General features: G+C 41.6%; 1 protein-coding gene across 1 annotated transcript in view; it reads left to right on the top strand.

The window, feature by feature from the left end:
* PLXND1 (plexin D1) overlaps window positions 1-24,600 on the top strand; it is a 160,542-nt gene that overhangs the window by 68,063 nt on the left and 67,879 nt on the right. Inside the window, exons 8-14 of the mRNA XM_060271380.1 lie at window positions 1,400-1,502; window positions 10,119-10,223; window positions 14,093-14,182; window positions 14,795-14,888; window positions 17,893-18,056; window positions 20,359-20,510; window positions 23,875-23,974. Coding sequence (XP_060127363.1) covers window positions 1,400-1,502; window positions 10,119-10,223; window positions 14,093-14,182; window positions 14,795-14,888; window positions 17,893-18,056; window positions 20,359-20,510; window positions 23,875-23,974 — 808 coding nt within the window. The remainder of the gene's footprint in view (window positions 1-1,399; window positions 1,503-10,118; window positions 10,224-14,092; window positions 14,183-14,794; window positions 14,889-17,892; window positions 18,057-20,358; window positions 20,511-23,874; window positions 23,975-24,600) is intronic.

Raw genomic sequence — 24,600 nt, 5'->3', positions numbered from 1 at the left:
ATCTGAGTGGTGGACTGGTTGGACACCACCTTCCACTATGCCGGGTGTTCACCCAAGGCTGACCTACGGTGTGCCCTGGGTCAGCGCTGCCTGCAAGGGTGCAGGGAGCTAGTCGAACCAGAGCCTATGCAACCACTCACTTGATTGTAATCAATAAAGTTGTGGCCTAAATTCTGCCAAAAACCAAACCAAAAATTTGAGTCTTGTCTGAATATATATGGGGAAGGTTAAAAGGTCTACACACGCAACAGATCATGCTCTTTAACCAATCAACCTTTGGAGACAACTTTTAGGGATAATTACAGCAGTATGTGAAATGCACTGAAATGGCATTACTTCAGTACAATTTCAAGAGCCGAGCAACTGTTCTGTTGAATGGATTATCAGCCCCAGAGTTGGAAACAGTTGGTTCCCCAAGTATAACCATCCCTTTGGATGTGTTTATAGGAAGGGGGATATATTCTGCAGGAAGCATCAAAAAGAAGAGTAATTAAGGGATGTGAAGAGGCAGTTGTGGATGTGCAAAGTTAAAAGGATATGGGTTTTGAAGGCAGTATAGAGTTAATGACTTAGGGGGACAGATTCATTCTCCTCCTAGAATAATCTGATTGCTTGGGTCAGCATTGAAAGCATGTCAGTAACATGCTTTCAGCATATCCATGCTAAGAAATGTTTTGTTGCTGCAAGAATGTTATTCATGCTCACATATGGTCTTGTTGGCTCGATTTGAGAAATGCTGATTAAGGGCTACATTATGATTGGATGGTTAGCGTATACTTTGCCGCCAATCAAACTGATCTTTTTGAAATTAAAAGTTTAGATTCTTACCTACTACTCTGCAAGGTATCCCCCCAAAGCTTAAAAGTCACTGTCACTCGCTAATATCATGCATGGACTACAAAGCACAGGATAAAATTTTACAACTCATATTGGCAGGTCAGACATCATTGCTGCAATGTTAACACTGGACTAAAGATTTCTTTAAATAATAGTAAAATAGTCGTGAGAGGGGGCATCAATGGTGGTGTTGAGTCTTTACTCAGAGCAAGTTTGGGTTGCTGCTTTTTAATGGCAAAGTTGCCTCTATGCAATGGTGAAAGTTGTATTTATTGAAAAAAGTTATTCCTGAAAAACAATAAGGGAAGTAGCTCAAAACCAGATGTTATATTAGCTCTCTGGTCCATGAATTAAGTGGAATGGCAGAAGGGCAGTTTCTGGGCCTTCTCACCGGGGGGGGGGGGAATGGAGTGTTAGACTTTTAAAAACCTTCAGTGGATGGACTTGCCACAAGGCCATAGTGAAGAGACTGCAGACTTGCAACAGAATTTTCACTCCAGACAGGAGTCTATAAACTGCACTGGTGTAGATTATAAGTGTACATACCTTTTATGCATTTCAGATGTATCAGCTGCCTCTCGGCTAAATGGAAGTGTTACTGGTGCACTAGAAAATACACCTGTGTCTCCAATTCAACTGAATGTGAGGACTCAATACAGATGAATGTAAGCACTTAACACTGATAGTTCATAATACTACTTTGTTTTAATGACACTATGGTTCTTTTTCTCCTTGTCTGGTAGAAATTTGAGGACCTTGTTTTTACAAATCTTACAGAAATGGCAATAGTTGTGTATGGTGTGTATAGAACTTGTGCATAAACATTGTGTATCGTGGTGGTGGTGATGTTTTGAAGGACAAGGTCAGGCTTCCTCAACCTCAGCCCTGCAGATGTTTTGAGACTACAATTCCCATCATCCCTGACCACTGGTCCCGCTAGCTAGGGATCATGGCAATTGTAGGCCAAAAACATCTGGAGGGCCGAGGTTGAAGCCTGGACAAGGTCTTTCGACACTGATTTCCAGTTATCCCCCAAATGATAATAGGTTGCAGAGCCTGCTCACTATTTGGTATTCAAACCTCTAGTACTTGATATTTCTACATGTGTGTGCAGGAAAATAAATGGACAGTGGGTTGGATTACATAAATCTTCTGCGGCCCATTTATTTAGCTGTTGAATGTTCTAGGTAGTAGTTCTGTGAGCCTGATCCAGTGAGCCACATGGAAGACCAGATGACTTTCAAAAGTCATTCCTAATCATGATGGGTTTGTGTTCATGCTTTCCCCATCTTTCACTGACCTTGTTCTTTGACCAAATACAAGGTTCCCCATCCCTCTGCATCTCACATTCCATGTGTGTGAAATGAGCACTGCAATTCCTGTTGTTAAAACTTGTGCTGTGCTGTGGTGTTCATTGATAAAATAAAATAAAAACCTCTTTCCTACTCAGATGCATGGAGAGTAGAGCATTTCTGCTTAAGAAGTTTATCCAGGTGCAGGATATTTGGAAGTATGGACAGTTTTTAATGATAATAATAATACTACAGGCAGTTATATGTGTTTAACAAAAGTACTCACATTTCCTGGCTGTTCAATCAGGCTTTATCCATTGGATCTTTATTACCATTTAAAACTGGAACAGTATCTTTATTTCCACATGGGTTGCAATGCCTGGATTTTAGCAATAAAATAAATCTAGTAATACCTTGCAGGGTTTTTTTTTTTTTTTACCTTTTACTAGTCTATTGTGGGATATTAATAAAACAAGCTAACATTAGTAAAAATCAACAGTTTGAACAGGAAATCACTGTTATCCAAAATCCATCTCGTCATTATAGTGAAATTTGGCATAATGTTCCTGAGGTTAATTTAAACAAATTGGCCTTTTAGCAGTCAGTTTACTGATCATTTACATTTTAAATTCCCTTCTACTTCTTTGTAGCTTTGAAATTTTTCTAGCGTGTTGAGTCTCTCCTTGATTGTTTTATTCAGAAAGGGCCTTGGCCTTCTTGTCATACTTTCTATTTTCACTTTCCAGTTTTTACTCTGCCTCAATTATATATAAATGGAAAATATTCAGAAAGAATACATTAGACAAATCAGATCTTATCAGTGTAGTGTAAATTTATTAGATACAGGGATTTTCATGCTTGACTTCGTTAAAAAATTGGCCTTGATTTTGCTTTTTCAGTTATGTTTTCCTCAGTAAAATCATTTTCACCACAGCAACATAACATTGAACTGATGGTTGTTAAAATCTACATATTTGCAAAATTATGCCTGTAGGCCTTTTCTGAAGCAGAATGAATAGTAAAAGTAGGCACATGAGTAGTTTGCTCTATAGGTAGTATCTAAGGCTGGACATGGGTGGCGCTGTGGGTTAAACCACAGAGCCTAGGGCGTGCCGATCAGAAGGTTGGTGGTTCGAATCCCTGTGACGGAGTAAGCTCCCATTGCTTGGTCCCAGCTCCTGCCAACCTAGCAGATCGAAAGCATGTCCAAATGCAAGCAGATAAATAGGTACTGCTCCAAGCAGGAAGGTAAACAGCGTTTCTATGTGCTGCTCTGGTTCGCCAGAAGCTGCTTTGTCATGCTGGCCACATGACCTGGAAGCTGTACGCCGGCTCCCTCGGCCAATAACGCAAGATGAGCGCCGCAACCCCAGAATAAGTCACGACTGGACCTTATGGTCAGGGGTCCCTTTACCTTTTAAGGCAGGCATAGGCAAACTCCAGATGTTTCGGGACTACAATTCCCATCATCCCTGACCACTGGTCCTGCTAGCTAGGAATCATGGGAGTTGTAGTCCCAAAACATCTGGAGGGCTGAGTTTGCCTATGCCTGATCTAAGGTGACAAGCAACTGTTACTAGTTTGATCATAACTCTAAACAATTTAGAAGCTGCCCTTACAATCCACCTCTTCCAACATTATACCCTGAGGTTTCAAATTCGGGCTTCCTCAGAGGCTGCTAGGTTGGTCTCAGCACCTCCATCGCCACTGCTGACCCTAGTACCCACTGGATTCTGGTTCCTTCTGTTAATGTCCAGCTGCCAAGTCTCCTCTATGGAGCAGCATTTCTAGCCAAGCCCTCTGCTTCATACCGACGACCACAAACTTCCATTACATGAAAAAGAAGTCCCAATAGGGTAGAAAGGACTGTGTGAATTTGTCTGCTTTTCGTTGGAACAGACGAAAAGGAAATATAGCGTGGTGGGAGTAACTGCCTATACGCTTGCATTGCGATCTGTATGGTTCCTTGGGAATCTGAATACACAGAGGAAGAAAACTCAGCTCTTCAGTTCCACAAACTGTCTTTTCCATGAAAGCACCCCTCACAAGCCACATGTTAGGCCTGCCTTAGAATTCCACACTTAAGTCCTTTTGGGAAAGTATGGTATTTTCAGTGGCCCTTTGACCACCGCTTCACCTTTTCAGGACTCTAAGATCCTTGCAATGTCAGCAAAATGAGCCTCCTAAACTGTTGAGGATTAAACTAAGCAGATGAATCTAGGGCATCCAGGAGGGATCATCTTCAAAAAGGCTTGGCAAGGCTAATCTAGAAACCCCTGTGCTTACTTTTTATATACCTTTTAAATCTCCTTCTGGAATAGGTAGAAATTTTTGCTGCCATGAGATGGACTAAGAGAAGTGGTTGAGAGCCCTGAAGATTTGCATTAATCTGAAATTCACAGAATGGTTTTAGTTAGCAGATGTTACATCCTGAGGGGTGGGTGGGGGTGGAGGAAATAAAGCAAGCTTTCAATGAAGTTTCAAGGGCATGAACTGAATTTTAATAGACAAGTTATGCCAGCAAACCCTTACCATCTGAAATCATAATTGCCTCAGTCCCACAAACATTTTAAAAAACCATTCTGCGTTCAAATAAACACACGTATTTGTATTCACAGACACCTGTGTGCCATCTTCCGTGTTATTTTTGGTGCCTCTCTGATATTAAGACATGAGGCCTAGTAATAGATATAAGAAACCATAAGACTGCTTCGCTGCTAAGACACCAAAATCCCAGGCTGCTTTCACCAAATTCATGTCTCAGCAGCCCTGAAGCAGACACCCTGCCTAACTGTTCTCACATTATAAACCGACACTTATCAACTTCTGTTTTGGTAAAATGCAATGTGGGAACTTCTCTGATTTGTTTGAATAACAGATATGAATGTACAGATACAATTAGATATTGTGCATTATTTAAATTATGCAATACTTTTTGCTAAACTATAGGGCCAGGGAGCTATGCTGGAAATACGAAGCATGTACTGTATTTGGCAAATGGAGTTTCTTCCCTGTCTCTGAGATGCTAACTTGTTTGAATGCATCACTGGTCTCTTCCTCCCCCTCCCCCCCCCCCCCCGTTTCAGTGTTCCCAGTGCAAAACGGAGAAAAAACATTTTCCCCCTATCCAGCTGCAAGAATTAGTGCCATTTTAGAGAGCCGCTTCATAGCAAAAGATGAAAAGCGCTGTTTCTATGCTTAGTAATAACAGACTAAAGGATTAAACACCAAATGTGAAAAGGCCCTTTCTGTCTCAGGTACACTCAGGCGAGCTGTCCCTGCTGTGCAACTGAATGTACCAGGTTCATCCATCTAGAATGTATTTGCTGGGGTGATTAAACATCAGGATGCGTGGGCTGCAGTAGTCGTTTGGTTTCCTTGGATTGGAAACTAAAGATAGGAGCACTGAAAATAAGGTACTAGTTGATAACCAGGGTTTAGTAGTTTAACCCTTAATAAGCATTTGCAGTGATCGCTGCGTGCAGGCAAGTCATGAGTTAAAAGAGAGAGCGATCTGTTTCGCCAAAACTTTTGCCCTCTGCCAAAATGGGGGAGGGGGTCTTGTTTTGGTAACCTTTCAGGGTCTGAACAACGAGAGGATGGTGGAAATTACAATTAGCAAAGTGGACAGACTGGGGACAAACATGGATACATGCTCTTCTCCCTGAGGCAGCCGCAAATGAAAGTACAGTGGTACCTTGGTTTATGAATACAATTGGTTCCGGAAGTCTGTTCATAAACTGAAGCGTTCATAAACTGAAGCGAACTTTTCAATTGAAAGTAATGGAAAGTGGATTAATCTGTTCCAGACGGTCCGCGGAGTACTTAAACTGAAGCGTTCATAAACTGAAGCGAACTTTCCCATTGAAAGTAATGAAAAGTGGATTAATCCATTCCAGGCGGGTCCGCGGAGTACTCAACCTGAAGTGTACTTAACCCGAAGCATGGGTGTAATTGGTTCCGGAAGTCTGTTCATAAACTGAAGTGTTCATAAACTGAAGCGACCTTTCCCATTGAAAGTAATGGAAAGTGAATTAATCCGTTCCAGATGGGTCCACGGCGTTCGTAAACCGAGGTGTTCATAAACCGAGGTTCCACTATAGTAGTTTGCGCAAGGGCAGGAGAAGGCACTGTGAGGTAGTGAGTTAATCTGTTCGCTATTGTTTGTTTTTCTAGCAATCTGAGCCAGCTTCTTTACTGTGCAGGGACACACAAAGCTATGTTCATTTCCCTGCTGAGTTTGCTTGCCCTCTTTTTCTTTTCTTTTTCTTGCTCACATTAAGGAGACTCAGGGACCAGAATCAATCCACTCCCTCTTTGTTGATTTACTTCTCTGCTTGCATATCGCTCTTATTTAATCTTCGTGCTGAGGCAGCCTAGGGAAGGTGCATGGTTAAGATCAGTGTCCCGATAAACCATGAAACATGCTTTTCCCCATCAAACAAGCACTTTAAGATAATTGAGAAGCCTTGAAGATGGGCTTAGCAGGAACCAGGGGAGAGCCAGTCTTAAGTGCAAGGAGTTCCCAGTGCTTGCAGCATATGAGATAGAGAAGTGTTCTACTGTTTATCTTTTTAAGTGTTACAAGGCCCAGGTCTTAAGTTGTCTCACTCAGGTGTAAATTAGAAGTCAGTCAATGACAAGAGAATCAACCTTTGTGCACTGTGGGGCATGATGTTTTCTCAGTTAGCTCATGCTATTTATGCATATTTGGTAGACTAGTGCAGGCATAGGCAACCTTGGCTCTCCAGATGTTTTGGAACTACAACTCCCATGATCCCTGACCACTAGCCCTGTTAGCTAGGGATCATGGGAGTTGTTGTCCCAAAACATCTGGAGAGCCAAGGTTGCCTATGCCTGGAGAGATAAGAATTTAGCCAGACTTTTCAGGGAGAGAGGGAGGGAGGGTGTGTGTCTGTGTATGTAAACCTTTTGGATGAACCAAATTGTGAAAGTTGGGCTCTTTGTAATCAGATCCTTTGTCCATCCATCAATTTTATGTGATGCACTTTTGAGAAGATGGAGAGAGGGTTCTTTTATATTTTCCAACTTTGCATATATGGCTTCATGCATGTTTGAGCCTTGGTTCCAACTGTGATAAAAAATCATCCAGTAGCGCTAGGTGCTGTGGAATATTAGATAACATACAGTGGTACCTCGGTTGTCAAACGTAATCTGTTCAGGAAGACAGTTCGACTTCCGAAACGTTCGACAACTGAGGCGCGAAGGGCAGTCAGCAAAGTCAATTGAGAAAAAAGGAAAAACCGCAGCAGAAGCTGTTCGACCTCTGAGACTCGTTCGAAAACAGAAGCAATTACTTCCAAGTTTTCGGTGTTCGGGTTCCAAGACACTCGAAAACTGAGATACCACTGTATTTGCTTCATATTCAGCCCTTGTTTAATTAAACAACGCACATGTCACCACACTGGTGGCTGTCCTCCTTCTGTTGTGCTCCACAATAGCCTGTAAACACTCGACATACACACACAGTCTTTATACAGATGGTTATTTCATTTGGAGCAATGGGAATGACTTTCTCTTTATGGTTCCCATGACACTACACTAGACCTGATCCAGCATAGGAACCTTAATAACTTTATTATACTTTCATAAAAAAAGCAACTTCCCTAAGTCCTGTACAAATCAGTACAGTTGTGAACATGAACATGATGAGGCCAATTTAGGAGCAGCTTTTAACCTAGTCAGTTTACTTCTAAGGGAAACTGCTTCCAGGTCTGCCCCCATCATTTTAAATGGTTTCGTGAATGTGGACAGAAATGTGTGCCCATTCTTTTATGCACTATGCTGCAGCAGCAATCCAGTGCTCTTTATGGGTACAGTGGTACCTCGGTTTAAGTACACAATTGGTTCCGGAAATCTGTACTTAACCTGAAGCATACTTAACCTGAAGCGAACTTTCCCATTGAAAGTAATGGAAAGTGGATTAATCCGTTCCAGACGGGTCCACGGAATACTTAAACTGAAAGTACTCAAACCGAAGCGTACTTAAACTGAGGTATGACTGTACTTAGTAGTGAGTACCCATAAAGAGCACTGCACATGCATCTCATATTGTACACCCATCTACTGCAACAGTGCTAGTCATGCTTCTGATTGTTTATCTCTGCTTTTTCAGGGCAGTTATAGAAGAACTACAAAACTGCAAAACGGATTTGTGCAGAAATCAGCCTTAATAATGATGATGTGTGTGTGTGATAGGCAATGACAGCCCTTCAATGCCAGCTCTAAAACTCATAAGAGTTATTGCCCGCACATAGTCACATGCATGCAGTGCTCAAATTTAGCATCAAGTGCATACTTAAAACAAAAAACAAAAAGCACAGCAAAATGCTTGGGTTTTTTTGCAAGGACTCTTGCTGGAATTTCTGTAAATAAATACACTGTTATCATATTATTTGGTTTCATTTCTTCTAGTGAAATAACGGGTATAGTAGCTACCTCAGACATGGCAGCTGATGAGAGCATATGGTTTTCCTTTTAATTTGTGAGGAAATTAATTTCGCTGTGAAAAATCCCAGATTGATAACACCGTTGCCTGAAGTCTGAAAGCACAGTGTTTATCCGTAGAACAGAAGATGAATAGGAAGGAATGGTGCAAGCCTCACACAGTCACACCCCAGGGAGGAGGTTGTTGGTGAAGTTTCTTCTGTTTTCACACTAATATATTCTTGGTCTGTGCAAGTAAAGGTGCCAGCTCACACCACAGGCAGTTGGCACCGACCACTGAGTTCAAGATTGACGGCTATCATCTATGTAAAGTAGAGAGCTTTTACTGATAATGCAGAGATGAAATGGAACAGTTCTAAGCATGTTTACTAGTGATTAAGTCCCATTGGCCATGATGGGACTTTGCAGGATTGGATTTTAAGGCTGTGAGGCAGAGAACTGCCTGCAAAAGGGTGCTATAAGTTGGGGAAGGGATGTGAGTGGTACTGTGGTCTAAACCACTGAGCCTCTTGGGCTTGCCAATCGGAAGGTTGGCGGTTTGAATCCACGCAATAGGGTGAGCTCCCGTTGCTATGTCCCAGCTTCTGCCAACCTAACAGTTTAAAACAGGCATCCCCAAACTGTGGCCCTCCAGATGTTTTGGCCTACAACTCTCATGATCCCTAGCTAACAGGACCAGTGGTCAGGGATGATGGGACTTGTAGTCCAAAACATCTGGAGGGCTGAAGTTTGGGGGTGCCTGGTTTAAAAGCATACCAGTGTGAGTAGATAAATAGGTACTGCTGCGGCGGGAAGGTAAATGGTGTTTCCGTGCATTCTGGCACTTGTCACGGTGTCCCATTGCACCAGAAGTGGTTTAGTCATTCTGGCCACATGACCCAGAAAGCTACGTAAAGGTAAAGGGACCCCTGACCATTAGGTCCAGTCACAGACGACTCTGGGGTTGCAGCGCTCATCTCGCGTTACTGACCGAGGGAGCCGGCGTACAGCTTCCGGGTCATGTGGCCAGCATGACTAAGCCACTTCTGGCGAACCAGAGCAGCACACGGAAATGCCGTTTACCTTCCCGCCGGAGCGGTACCTATTTATCTACTTGCACTTTGACGTGCTTTTGAATTGCTAGGTTGGCAGGAGCTGGGACCAAGCAATGGGAGCTCACCCTGTTGCAGGGATTCAAACCGCCGACCTTCTGATCGGCAAACCCTAGGCTCTGTGGTTTAACCCACAGTGCTACCTGCGTCCCAGGACCCAGAAAGCTATCTGTGGCCAAATGCCAGCTCCCTCAACCTGAAGCGAGAGGAGCGCCGCATGCCATAGTCGCCTTTGGCTGGACTTAACCATCCACAGGTCCTTTACCTTTACCTTCCATTTACCTGTTATAACTTGGGACTAAAAATTAGTGAATGCCAAGGATGTTATCAGCCATGCCATTTTTTCTAAATTCTGTTTCCTCAAGTGTTAAGAAGACCCCAAGTTTCCCATATTAACCTTCCTTTCTTTTGCTTGCTTCTTGAACTATAGAACAGCACTGATTGTCCACAGATTGTACCTTCCTCTGTTGCACCAGCACCAACAGGGACTTCCCAGGACATTGTCATCACCTTGATGAATACTGCTTTCATAAAGGTAATAAAACAGAGAGGCATTGCAGAAAAGCAGGTAGAGTCTACATTTACACCACAAGTCAGAAAACTGAGATTGCTAATGGGGTAGCAATGTCTTATCATAAATGAAATGAGGTTAATGCATAACTTGCCTTTTCCCATTGCCAGAATGGCAGAAATAGGCATAAGAGGAAAGACCTTTAATAGAAAGCAGTCACTTTGGCAAGCGACTGGGTGGGCTTAAGAAGAAAGAAGAAAATGCAGGCGTTCTCTGGGGGTCTGTTACATGTAATGCAAGAACCTTCATAGTATTTATACAATAGGTGGATTTATAATATTGTAAAACTTTCACTTGAACAGATTGTTTGGGGGCAAATCAACTTCATAGACTTGAAGATATTTTTTTCCATATTTCACTCAGTGTACTTTGCAGGTGTGCAACTCTCACAGGGGAATGTACTCCGAGCCGTGCTTGAAAAAGAGAAAAAGCAGCTTGTTAAAAACAAGTGGCAAAATCTATGACTGGAAATGAATCAAGACCAGAAACATGGACATAATTCCTCTCTGCTCTGCAAATCACACTCTGAGTTTGGCAATCTGGGTTTTTTGCACTTACGGAAATACATGCTCTTTGTACTTTCCTGACACATGAATTGGGTCAGGCAAATAATTTTAGCATTACAGCATTATGTGTTTGAGGTACATTCATAGACTAGTTTCTAAAGAAGTCTAGGAATCAATGACATAGAAGAATACTTCATTTGTATCTTATTCTTTTGTGCATTCCCCCTGAAGTATATGAAAGCTGCTATTATATGAACCCTTAAAAAGAATATGAGAGCTCATGTATTGCATTAGAATATAGTGTTTCATCCTACCCAGTATCCTCTCTGTCATTGACCAGGTCTGGGTAATTTAGGGTGCTCATGTACACATGGTATTAATTTAGTCATCCATTTCCATGTGTCCATCTTGATCCCCTAGTAGTTTAATATATTAGGGATAACTAAGCTATAGTGTGGATGTACCAAATATGCTACCTTTCTTATTCCTCTTGAGTTTGGGGGGTAGGTGGAGCACAGTGTTTTAGGTGCTTAATCAGCAAATGCCACATGAATTAATAAAGACAAGAAGCTTTTTTCCCATAAAAGCTAGCATTGTAGAGCATTTCAGTGTCTCATAGTGGTTCATGATTTTAAATGATCACATGTGATTACAGGTCCAAATTAAATGTGGGTTTGTGTGAAAAGCACTTCCCCTGCTTATAACTGTGCATGCATGTAGCCTGTCCTTTTTTGTTCAGAGCAAATAAGTGTTTTTAAAGCTTCTTAAAGGGCCTTTATTGACAGTTTTTGAAGTAGTTGCAGTACCCAACAGAGGAGCTTAACAAGCCTCAGACAAAGGCACAGTTGGCTTGCAACACTAGCAAAGAAAACTCTTTATATTGTAGCTTTATTACAGTTTCTTCCCTAAGGTCTGGCACTGGTAAATAAGGATATGCCCTTATGTTTACAGCAAAAGAGAAGGTGGGGGGAAGCTGCCTTCCTCTGGGGTGCTGCAAGGTGGCTACAGGGGAGAAATACTGTGTGTAACTTGATAAGGGGTGAAATAAACAGGAAAGGTACTAAAGAAACTCAGCTCCTAGATGGTAAATCCAGACAACTATCTTACAGTCTGGTTTCCTCTCAGCCTGTCTGCAAACACAAGGGAAAGATTAGCAACACTGCATTTCTTTGGGAAATGTATGCTTCACGGTTGCACTATATAGGTACAAACACAAGTAAACGCCATTGACTGAAATCACACATGTATTTTGAGATCTTTAATGATTACTCATGAATTTTCCCGCCCTATAGTATTATATAATAATTGCAATACCACCATTCATATGACCACAATACTACAATAGCCAATTGAACCAGTTTAGGCCTCTACTTCCCAAAATCATGCCTCAGATCCAGGGGTTCAAAATCTTCTTTGAAATTAGATTGAACTACAAGCCGTCTCACATTATTTTCAAGCTAGCCAAGAACAGAATTTGATTCACTGATTTATCAGAGTGTAGGAAAATAGGAGTGATACATATTTGCTTGATTCAGCACAGCTGTGGGAAGGAAACTGAAGTCGTGGCTATCTAATTGCATTGAAAGGTGAGCCTTTAGGGGACGCGGGTGGCACTGTGGTCTAAACCACTGAGCCTCTTGGGCTTGCCGATCAGAAGGTCGGCACTTCGAATCCCCGCAGTGGGGTGAGCTCTCATTGCTTGGTCCCAGCTCCTGCCAACCTAGCAGTTTGAAAGCACGCCAAAAAGTGCAAGTAGATCAATAGGTACCGCTCCTGTGGGAAGGTAAATGGCGTTTCCGTGCGCTGCTCTGGTTTCGCCAGAAGCGGCTTAGTCATGCTGGCCACATGACCTGGAAAAACTGTCTGTGGAAGCGGACAAACGCTGGCTCCCTCGGCCTGTAAAGCGAGATGAGCGCCATAACCCCAGAGTCGTCCGCGACCGGACTTAACTGTCAGGGGTCCCTTTACCTTTACCTCTTAGTATTATATTTGGTAGCCTAAGAGCATGCATTATGTGTAATTCAACTTTTTACAGGAATAAACCTACCAGCTTGATAAGAACCATTTTCATATATAATGAGTCATACCCTTGCTTCATCTAGACCAGTATTCTCTACTTTTTCAAGAAGTAGTCTCGGCAATGTATCTAGGATGCCAACTTATTATGCATTCAAATCATATATCTTTACCAGTGATAGTTACAGGTAGGTAGCCGTGTTGGTCTGAGTCGAAGCAAAATAAAAAAATTCCTTCAGTAGCACCTTAAAGACCAACTAAGTTTATATTTTGGTATGAGCTTTCGTGTGCATGCACACTTCTTCTTCTGAAAGAAAGCTCATACCAAAATATAAACTTAGTTGGTCTTTAAGGTGCTACTGAAGGAATTTTTTTATTTTGCTTTACCAGTGAGTTATGGCTTCTGGTTAGTTCAGGATAAGTACTGTCTGTAAATCAAATGCTCTCATTCAAATTTCTTTCATCAAGCTTATTAGGATTATGAAACTAGTTATTGGTCACAGTTATTATTTCTGAAATTACCCTGTTTCTCATATTTTAAGACATACCCATAAAATAAGCCATAGCAGGATTTTTAAGCATTCAATGAATATAAGCCATACCCCGAAAATAAGACATAGTGATAGGCGCAGCAGCAATGCCGGCTGCGGCAGGAGGAGGAGGAAAAAAATAAGACATCCCTTGAAAATAAGCCATAGTGTGTTTTTTTGAGGAAAAAATAAATATAAGACATGTCTTATAATATGAGAAACATGGTATTACTGGGATAAATGAAATCTTATGTCACAGAGAACTAGGAATTGAAGGAGAGTTTCATTTGGTCCACATTTTTAAATGAACTGACTCGGTTCATCCCTCCTGATTAATACATGGATTGGAATGTCATTACCCTTTGCATTTCATACCTCTGAATTTTTCAATATAGTTCTTAGCTCAAAAAAATGCCCAAATGCATAAACAATGCATATTTTAGGATAAAATATGTTAAGAGGTACCTAAATTGAGACAAAATGCATATTTTAATTTGTGATGAAAATATTATTTGCATATGTATTTAAATACAGATTTCCATGTAGATTTTTTTAAAATAAAAGGATGAATGCAGAAATGGGATGAAATAGATTTATGAATTGCAATGAACATATGTGAAATTAACCAGAAAATGATCTTCTGAAATTGATCAGACATCCATCACTACTAAGAACAGAATTTGCTTTATTGGGTTTATTGGAGTATAGGAAAATCTGTGTTTTTACTTTAAAAAATTGATATTGCTTATGCAAATTCTTCCCTGTCTTCCCAATTGTCTAGGAGATGCCTTTGGAATGTCATTTTCAAACTGACAGGATATTTGAGGCCCAATGGGTGAATGCATCTGCTGTTCAGTGCAGCAACGTGCTGGTGAGTTCACAGCTAGTGGGGATGTTTCCTCTGTTCTGGTGACAGAGCCACAGGCCCTGTGTATGCTGTTTTATCAAGTCATACGGTATCATCCTATCAAAGTTCATTAGGTTCTGCTTCCATGAACTCTAGCATTTCGATGATGTAAGTTCATTCCAAGTTTTCTTTTGCTCTTTTTAGCATGAATATACAGCAGCGATGTGCAACATGTCCAGCAATGAAACTCCAGTTGAAAGATGATCAAAAGGGCCAATTGCTCTCTTATCTATAGGCTTTTCTGGCTAATTGTTGAGAGCTAGAAACATTTTTAAAAAAATTAAGGTTGAGCTTGCTTGCCTGGTTTCCACATGGAAACATAATTTTGCTTTCCCATTGGTTTGGGACTCTGCTACTGAGGTTTAATTAACAAAGACAGAGCAGTACCTCTTTATTTATTTTTTTGCCCCAGGCTCCTGATTTCTCCTGCTGAATTTGAATATCATATTCCAAGAAACATCTTGTTGCAATATAGAAATGCCTTGTGTTGACAGCTATAAAGCTAACATGTATTTTGCCACTGGGGTCTGGTGTTTCTGTAAATGGGATAACTCTTAACTTACTTTCTTTGTACAGCTTCACACTTCAGACAAAAGGCACCTCTTTCCACTAAACCTTCAGCTGAAGGAAAAACCCGATAGATTCATTGATAGTCCAGCGCTGATGACAGGTTTGCTCTGAACACATTTTCTACCTGTTTCTCATTTGGAGAGGGTAAAATACCCTTTAGAAAGCTTACAGATTCTTAGCTAGCTGGTGCTTTTGACCTCTTAGAGCCTTTGCATACATTAGTGGCAGATGTTTTGAAATCAGGGAAACGTACAAAAATTTGGATCTCTTTTTACGACTATTATTTATTCATTATAATATTTCTTGTCCACCTTTCACCATCAGGTGCAGATTACAACATATGGGGTATACTCAGTGCTATTTTTCTAGAAAAAGAGGTGCCGGAACTCACCATTAACACCTCCCTTGTTCTCTTATAATGGCAGTGGCGCCCACCTGAAAGGTGCCAGAACTGAGTTCGGTGAGTTCCGGCTAAATACAGTGGTACCTCTACTTATGAATAACTCTACTTACGAATGTTTCTACTTACGAATGGAGATCCATCCGCCATCTTGGATGCAGTTTAGATAGGATTTTTTCTACTTACGAATTTTTAGATAGGGTTGCTTCTACTTACAATTTTTTTCCTCCTAATGCATTCTTATGGGATTCGACTTACAAATTTTTTCGACTTACGAATGTGCGTTTGGAACACATTAAATTCATAAGTAGAGGTACCACTGTACTCATGTGTGAGTATACAGTATACTCACACATGTTCTGCTATGTGCACTCATCCAGTTACTAAATGCACAATAGTTTGGGCTGCAGTTTTATATGTGCATACTTGGGTGTAAGTCCCATTGATTTCAGTAGGACTTTTTCCTATGCAAATATGTATAGGATCGAGCTGTTAAAGCTGTAATGCTCTACATACCTGGGAGCAAGCCCTACTGAACTCAGTGGGGTTTGGCTTCAAATAGGCATGTGTAGGGTTGTACTGTAAATATCATACTGGCCTGATATTGAAACAAAAATGTGTAGACTGTTTAGGGTCAGGGATGGAATTTAGCTCAAAGGAGATAAATCTCCAGATAAACCAGCAGCAGTTTTTATGGGAACACAGTGTCACTGTGGGATATATTTGAAATATGTGTGTTTTCAATGCTGGGAAGAAACAAAATATGTAAACACATTTCTGCTAATTCTGTCATCCCTGCCTATATATTTGAAATCAAAGCAAACACTCTTGAGCAACCACTTAATTTTTAATTTATTTCCAAGCAGGGGAGGAGGAGAATGTTGTTTGGTCTGCATTTTTAGCAAACTAACCTCATTCACACCCCTGGGGCTAATATAGGGATTGGGGCATTATTAGCCTTTGGGTTTTATGCTTCTCTGAATTTTGCAATAAAGTTTTCAGCTCCAGAAACATACCAAAATATGTGAAAAGTGTGCATTTTCGGAGCAGCCCCATCCCAACTCCTACTTGCGTGTAAGCAGGAGGAGGCGGGGATCCCTTAGGCAGTGCAACGCCTCCCTTCCCATCAGAGCAGCCCCGATCCCATTCCTACTTGCGTGTAAGCCGGAGGGTCCTTGAGATACCCTGGTCCCAAGTTGTTTGATTACTTAAAACAATTACTTAAACTTGACCCAGTAGCATACTGGCAGCCATTGCAGTTGCTTCAGCAAAGGTTGAATTTACCAATGCCTGGATGACTGTGGCCAAGCTATGAGTCATCCAAGAATGACTGGAGATGTTGTATCAGCCAAACTGGTGAAAAACACTCTTAGCCACTGAGGTCACCTGGGCTTCAAGTGACAATGATGGAACGAGTATTATCTCCAGACTAGAGATCCACTCCTCCAGATGGAGTGTAGCCCAATACAGAACAAGCAACTGATATATCAGTTCACCCACAGAGCCTCCATCTTGCCAGGATTCAGATACAATTTATTTGCACTCATCCAGCCCATCCCTGCATTCGGGCACCAGTCCAGGACTGCATAGCCACACTTGATTAAGATGTTATCAAGAAATAGAACTTGGTGTCATCAGCATGCTGAAGGCACACAGCATCAAAACTCTGAATGACTGCTGCCAATGGCTTCATATAGATGCTAAACAGCACCAGGATAAGACTAGTCGCCTGCAATATCCCATAGTGCAAGTGTCTATGGAAGTTAGATCTATAAATGCCTGTTAGCTGTAATACACATATGTAATATCAATGTTCCAAGGTAATACATCTCTGATCAGAGGGTGCTGAAGGCAATCATTCAGATAGGTGTCTGAAAAATGCCACTGTTTGGTAGAAAATACTGGGCAAAATCACGCTTTGGTTCAGAATTATAATGTTTTTGTTGTAAAAGTCAGTTGTTGCGTTTTCATTGCAACGGGGCTCCAGTTTGGCTGAAACACTAGTCTGTATGATTCCCCGTCCACAGTTATTAATCCACATTCTGTTGATTAATAAATAGGATTTCCTATTTATTCAGGGGCAAGAGGCCTAAACTTTAGGAGAGCAGGTAACCCTTTTGTGCTCTAACACAGGGATGAAGAGCCTATGGTCCTCCAGATGCTGTTAGACTACAACTCCCATCATCTTGTTCGCTACATTAGCTGGGGCTGATGAGAGATGGAGCTCAACAACATATGGAGGCCCACATATTTTCCATTCCTGGTCTAATAAAAATGTAACATGCCATTGAAACAAGGACAGGCAGAAATAACAGCAGTAAAAAGATTCCCATTTGGGGGAAGGTTGGTGAAATGTACATATCATGCTAAGCATTGTAATGATAATTGTTTGCCATTGTAAACTAAAGTTTTTGCTAACTAGATGCATTGAGCTATGCAAAGCTGCCTCTCATGTGGATATCTAGAAAAATGTAGCACAAATTGACAAAGGGATTTTCAAGTACTAAATTATGTTGCAGTGGGAACGAGTGCCCAGAACTTCTGGGAAATCTTTAGGACTATGGCCAAGACTTCTTAAATTGTTGTATGTCCAGACTCTGCTGTTGGAAATGTTGCATTACTATGGTAGGGGGGCAGTTGCACACACAAAGTTAAGCAGAGTCATATATGCTTCCAGCTTAGGATATTTGTCTCTTTTTTCTAGTGGAGATTTATAATTGTGCAGTTGGAAGTAGTGACTGTTCTCAGTGTCTTGGGAGAGAAGATCTGGGTCATCAGTGCATTTGGAGCGAGAGCAGTTCTAATTGTAGACTAAACACTGAGTCCCTCCAGATTCCAGGCATGTGTCCTCCTCCTGAGATTAAGAAGGTAAGTCTTGGGCACAGTACAGAAAGAAGCATTCTGCTCAGTGTCATTTTGCCACAGTAAACAGGAATTGGTTGTTATTAATGGATGGTGGAACAGGGACCTGTATTCTGGACTTTACAGTGGATACATTAGGCTACCTTGGTATTTAGAATTGGAGCCAACTTTAAAGACTGTCTAGTGCGACCCCACCAATGCAGAGATTTTAAGATAGGGATTCTAACCTTTAACTATGTATTTAATCAGTGTACCAAAGCAGTTTAAAAGTATTTAAATGTATTTCAAAAATACAATATTAAAACATTCGAAATGCCCACTTTAGAGCAATACCAGTGCCTAAAACCAACACAAAAGTAGGAATAAATTCACCAGTCTCAGTTTTAAAACGCTAACACAGATGATGCAGGGTCCAAACAGAAGTCTCTTGATGCCGCAAAGCCACTCCAGGAAGATGCTGTGGTCAGTGGTATCAAAAGCTGCTAAGAGATCAGGGAAAATCAAGAGGATCGTGCTTGCCCACCCCCATCCCTCTCCTGACACAGGTCATCAACCAGAGCAATCAGTGCTGCTTCAGTGCTAAAACTGGACCTGACACCATTTGAAATGGGTCTAGAAATCTGCTTCCTCTAAGCACATAGGAAGTTGCTTGGACACCGTCCTCTTTTACTCTTTGCTCATGAAGGGCTATTTGTGATTGGACAGTAGTAGCAATTATATATATTGGCTCCCTCGGTCAATAGAGCGAGATGAGCGCCACAACCCCAGAATCGGACATGACTGGACCTGATGGTCAGGGGCCCCTTTACCCTTTACCTTTATATCACAATTATACATATACTGTATAACACAATCCAGAGAAATGCTCTTAAAACTGTATTGGTGAGGATGGGTAGGTCCCTACTGCATTCATAATCCAATAGCCATTTTATTGTTAACATCTACCGTTCCCGTTTCTCAGGCCTGGCTTTACAGAGGAAATGCTAAGGAGCCCGCCTCGCTCCACTGTATAGGAAACTTAGCCTCTTGCCTCTCTGCCAAAATCAAGAACTGAAAACAAACCACAAGAATTGAGGTTACGGCATGTCACGGGGTTGGGATGCTATTTCTTAGCAGATACTGTACATTCAATCCAAATCCCTCCATTTGCAAAAACAAACAAGCTTTTCTTTAGTGTCTACAGAGTTGTCTTGTGGGGGAGGAGGACAACCACAAGTCTATTGGAAAGGGACGCTGAGCTCAGTAAGGGAACATTATCAGCCCTAAGCAGCTTGGCGGAAGAAGGAGCCTCCACTCTTGACCTCCTGCCCCTTGGCTTACGTCATGTTATGCTGGCAGCAGCTACAGTGAATGGCAAGCTGCAGCCTCTATAACTGTACTTTGAGGAAGGAAGGCTGCTGTTCCTGTGCAGCTTTCGCTGGCTTTATTTTTTTCCAATAGGTTTGTTGCAATTTAAAAGGCCCTTTCTAAATGTAGGGCATTAAGCTAGGCCAGATGTCCAGCGAAATCAAAGTGGCTTTGTGGCTGACTGCAGAACAAAGGGTAACAAATAAAAATCTCTCCTGAATGTGCAACAAAATGTAACCAAAATGTTGTTGGGTAGACGCTAACCACAACCTCCCAGAGGCCAGAGGACATCATTGATTGGGGCAGTATATAAAAGCCATAGGTAGGTAGACAGGTAGATAAGCAGTTTTTTGAAACAAACAAACTATAGTCTTTTTGCAGCAAGACTTGGATATTGCTGTTTAAATGAAAAACCCCAGGGTGATAATTAGGCAGTCTTCTCTCTGAATCAGTGCTGGGTCAGGATGTAAAAAGGTAGGGAACAAATAGCCCACTTATAGCTGTTATCATTCATAACATGCATGGTGGTGTTTAGAGAGACCAACCCTTTTGTTAAGGATTATACAAAAGATTGTGCTGACTGTTCCCAGTGCAAAGAGTTGGTAGCATTATTATGTTTTCTTCACTGGTCAGTTCTTACTACTTTCCCCCTTCCCTAAACTGTTATTCAAAACTTTTAAGAATACTGATAGTTGTACTTTCAGTGGTGTATGAAATTATTTCTATATGAGGTAAAAGGCACTGTAAAAACTGTATTAGTCATGAAGCCGAAGTAGGACATGAATCTTAAGCATGTGGCTCATTTATTGGACCCACAGACTCCCCCCCCCCAATAGAAGAATAGGGAGCATAAGATTGATGTTTGTACCCAGACGGGAATAAAAATGAATGCGCCCCACCTTGCTGCCTTCCATGCCTTTGCTTTTAACCTACTCTCATCAGGTTCCCTTTGAACTTGCAGATCGAGCCCCTGAATGGACCCCTGGAAGGAGGAACTCTGCTCACAATACGAGGAAGAAATTTGGGCCGTAGGTTCAGTGATGTCATTAACGCTGTCAAAATAGGGAATGTGAAGTGTTCACCGCTCCCGGACAGATATATCGTCTCTGAGGAGTGAGTAACTCATGCTGAATGATTTAAAAGCGAGTGAAAGGAAAGGGATTGCTGTCGTTTATTTCCTCCTTTTTAGCTGATTGATCTCTTCCAGCGGTCTTTCTTCAGAGATCAGGAATGTGAGGGCTTGGTATGAGCGTGCAAATGTTTCCAGGGATTCACATGCATGCGTAAATGGAGAGTAAGGCATCCAATTATCCACTGGCCTTTTAGTTGTTAATAGTAGCTGCTACTGTTTGCTTTGTGACCCAGTGAACCAAGCTGACTCTGAATCAGCTCATTTATGAAAAGTGCAGATTTCTGTATGATACATATTGAAACTGATTAATGATTTTTATCCCCACAAGGAATTTATTCCACAGTAATAACTTCAGCCGAGAGAAGTCACATTCTAGAATTCTCAGGTCGTTCCTGTGAATTGTATTCTCTGCTGAAGACTTCCACCTGGAAAATTACCGTAGGTCCTATCTGTTTTGTTTTGAGTGATGCACATGCATCCTCAGAAGGGAAGTTACCATGAGACAAACATTTTCTGTGAACAAGTGCGGAAAAGACAGGTACTAACTAGCCTTCTAGTTAGCTGGCTGTGCCAGGGAATTGATCTCCACAATATTCTAAGCTCCCACCTGTCTCCTACCTGTGCCCTCCGCAGGTCAGGAGGACAAATGTAATCAAAACTCGCACAGCTGCTACCCATTCTGCAACTCCATCTAAAACAACTGGGAAACTTCTGTGCTGTCAGACCTTTCACTAGCTTCACATTCGCATACTTTTTTGCAAAGTTGTCTTCGTTATCTCTGCTAGACAGGCTTCAGAGACCAGCTGAGGTGATTGTGTGCAGTTACTTTGGAAAGAAATCATCCACAAAAACCCGGGAGAAATTCTCGTGATAATTTCTTATGGAAAACGGTTCTAGGAGGCCAGTGAACCAAGGACACCAAAGATCAGCAGATCAAGCAATCTATAAGGGCTGTGCGTGAAGGCATGCTGTTGATAACAAGCAACGTAGCGAGATCTAATTTTGGAAGAAATTGAAATTACCCGTTATGAACAGTTCAGGGAAATAGCTGGGTATAGCAATTATGAAGTTACCATTTCCATCTGAGAAGGAGGAGAAAATACGCAAACAAGGCATTGGTGTTCCTGCACCAATTGTTTTTCGTGTGGGAATAGTGGATATAATGAACACTTTATCCCAAGTCCTGACCCCAATTAACTTCCCAATCCTGGGTTTCTTTGAATTAAAGGTAGTGCCAGAAGTGACTCGCCAAGTGGGGTGGGGCCATTACACTAGCTTCCTGGCATGTGGGTTGCTTACCACAGGGGGAGGGGCAAGTCAGCAGAGAAGTTGGCATAGTGCAAATGCACCAGCAGGCAAAACAGAGTGGCTCTGCTGTTACGTTTACACTGTGATGACCTCCCTGCCGCCTCCCCTTCTCCCTTCCAGTCAGCAACAGTAATCCAGTGGGAAGCTAGAGTAATGGCTCCACCCCACCACCCAGTGAGCTACATCTGAGTAGTGCCTCAGTAAGTATTAACGTTCCCATAGCGTCCTTTGCACCATCTTGAATAAGCATGCCAAAGTTTTTAAAGCGGCAGTAATCCCCAGAAAAAGAGATGCTGTTCCTTTGTTGTGTGATGCTAGAGGGGGCATTTCCAGTATTTAATGATGCTGGCTGTTGTATAGTATGATACGCCATAGCTTTTGCAGTGAACATATTCAGCTCTTAGTTGTTGTTGTTTATGAATGAATGCAATTATCTGAAGAGCAGTCTGTTGACCCAAAGGGAACATGCATGCCTGGACAGGAAATGCATAAACAGCAGCAGTGGGACAACAAGCAGCAAATTAAAACACCAAAGATTAATTAATTAAAGCCCAAAGGTTGCTGGTGCAGGCATACTTTATTTACGTTTGAAGTAGAGGGTGCTACCGAATCACAGGATTATTTACTACTAATATGTTCTCGAAGCTACCAACATGAGTCTGACCAAACTGCGGGAGGCAGTGGAAGACAGGAGTGCATGGCGTGCTCTGGTCCATGGGGTCACGAAGAGTCGGACACGACTAAACAACTAAACAACAACATAAACACCTAGTTATTTCCTGTTGGGTTATGAGCAAACTTCATATTTCTCTATAAAGCAAAATACCTTTTATTTTATTTTTAGTGACTTTTCGTAAGAAATAAAGCACAATTGGAGTTTCATGAGCTTCACGTTTTTAAGTAATGTGAAATATGTAGTTGTTCAATCAGGAAAAAAATGGCAACAAAATTTCAAAAGTCATGTCACTTTAAATAAGAATAAGCTTAACAGATGTGGAGCCTCCTACTTCATTCTGAAGGGCACCCCAAAATTCTGAACTGACTCAAGAGAAATGGTGTTACTTCTTTTCGGCTCAGTCCATCATGCACAGAAAAGGGTTAGTGAAATAATTTGTACCAGGATAGTTTACACTTGGTTATATATGCCCCCTTCTGAAGGCTAACCTATTACCAAGCATAGGCCATCATGAATTCACCAACTTGTGAATATTTGGACATTGAAATGGCTTCTGTGTGAGGAAAGTATGACAAGGCACCTTGCCATAGAAGAGAGCATGCTGTTTCTGCTTGATCATGGTAAGCCATGATGTGCAAGCTGGGCATTTGGATTCCATTGGGGGGGGGCATCCCTGTTTCATCAAGAGAAGAGTGAACGTTCCCTCCCAAAACATCCAAAGTGCTCTGAATTCTTAATGCAATCTGGTGGGGAGACCAACAGACACCCCCCTTTCATGCAGAATGGAGTATCCCTTAGCATGTGACCACACAAGCAAAATACAGTGATACCTCTGGTTATGAACGGGATCCGTTTCGGTGGCCCGGCCATATCCCAAAATCTTTGTAACTGGAGGCCCCTGTTCTATGCATGCGTGTGGCGCCGTAGAGCACTTCTGCGTATGTGCGACGCGCTCAGAGCGCTTCTGCGCAAGCGGCAAACCCACTTCCAGGTTTGGCGCGCTCGCAACCCGAAAGTTACATTACCCGGAGGTAACGTAACCTGAGGGTGCACTGTAATCTGATTCCAGTGCTTTTGACCTGGAGTACCCTTTTATCAGACTTTCTGTATGGGAATATCATCTGCACTGGAAATGGTAGCCCAACCCCATTTGAGGCATTAAGTTTGAAGCTACTCTGTTTCCTGTATAAATGATCTTAGTTGGAATCCGAAATAATGCTTTTAATATAAAAAATAAAGAATTTTAAGGGACGGGGAATAGAGTTCAATCCAGCCCACCTTTTATTTTATGAGGTGCTATTTCATGCTCGTCCATATTTTTCTTCTCCGTCACAATTGCTTTTCTTTCTTTTTTTACACAGAATTGTGTGCTGGACTGGAGAAGCTCCAGATGAATTTTCTGATGTGGTGACAGTTAATTTGAGCAGAGAAGGAAAATCCAGGGACCGATACTCTTATGTGGTAAGTTGTTTCTAGTTCTTACTGGGGGTTTGAACTTTGAATTTGTCACTGGGAAAATAGCCATGTCTCAAACTCTGAAGAGCCCCTTCCAGTCAGTGTAGACAATACTGAACTAGGACCAATGGCATGAGGCAGCTTCCTTTGTTCTCTTCCTCTCAAGTCTCCTTTTTTAAAAAAATTGCAACACTAAGTCATATATATATATATATATATATATATATATATATATATATATATATATATATATATGATGCAATGTAGCAAATTAGAGCTCACAAAAAACCAGTATTTGGTGTTAGAACTATTATGGCGGTGATGGAGAAGTTAAAAAGGATGAGGATGTTTTAAAGCTATTGATGGTGCTGGAGGAAATTGCATCTTCAGGAAACACCTGCACAGAAGCAAAAATAGGAGCCTGTGGCTTCGGTTGGAAGTCTTCCTTTAATGATTGATTTAACATTCCCGGGCCTTTGTTCAGGTCAGGCAACATTCCTACTGGAGAAAGCAATTTAACTGCTCAAGGAAAAACATATCAAAATTTGCCCAGAAACAGTCACAAGTCTGAACAGTGTTTTTTTTTAAAAAAAGTTTTATTAATTAATTCAAAAGATTAAGAAAACAAACAA

The sequence above is a fragment of the Zootoca vivipara genome, chromosome 2 (assembly GCF_963506605.1).
Source record: "Zootoca vivipara chromosome 2, rZooViv1.1, whole genome shotgun sequence".
NCBI classification, from domain to species: domain Eukaryota; kingdom Metazoa; phylum Chordata; class Lepidosauria; order Squamata; family Lacertidae; genus Zootoca; species Zootoca vivipara.
The sequence above is the reverse complement of the archived record's forward strand: the minus strand, read 5'-3'. Positions and strand labels throughout refer to the sequence as shown.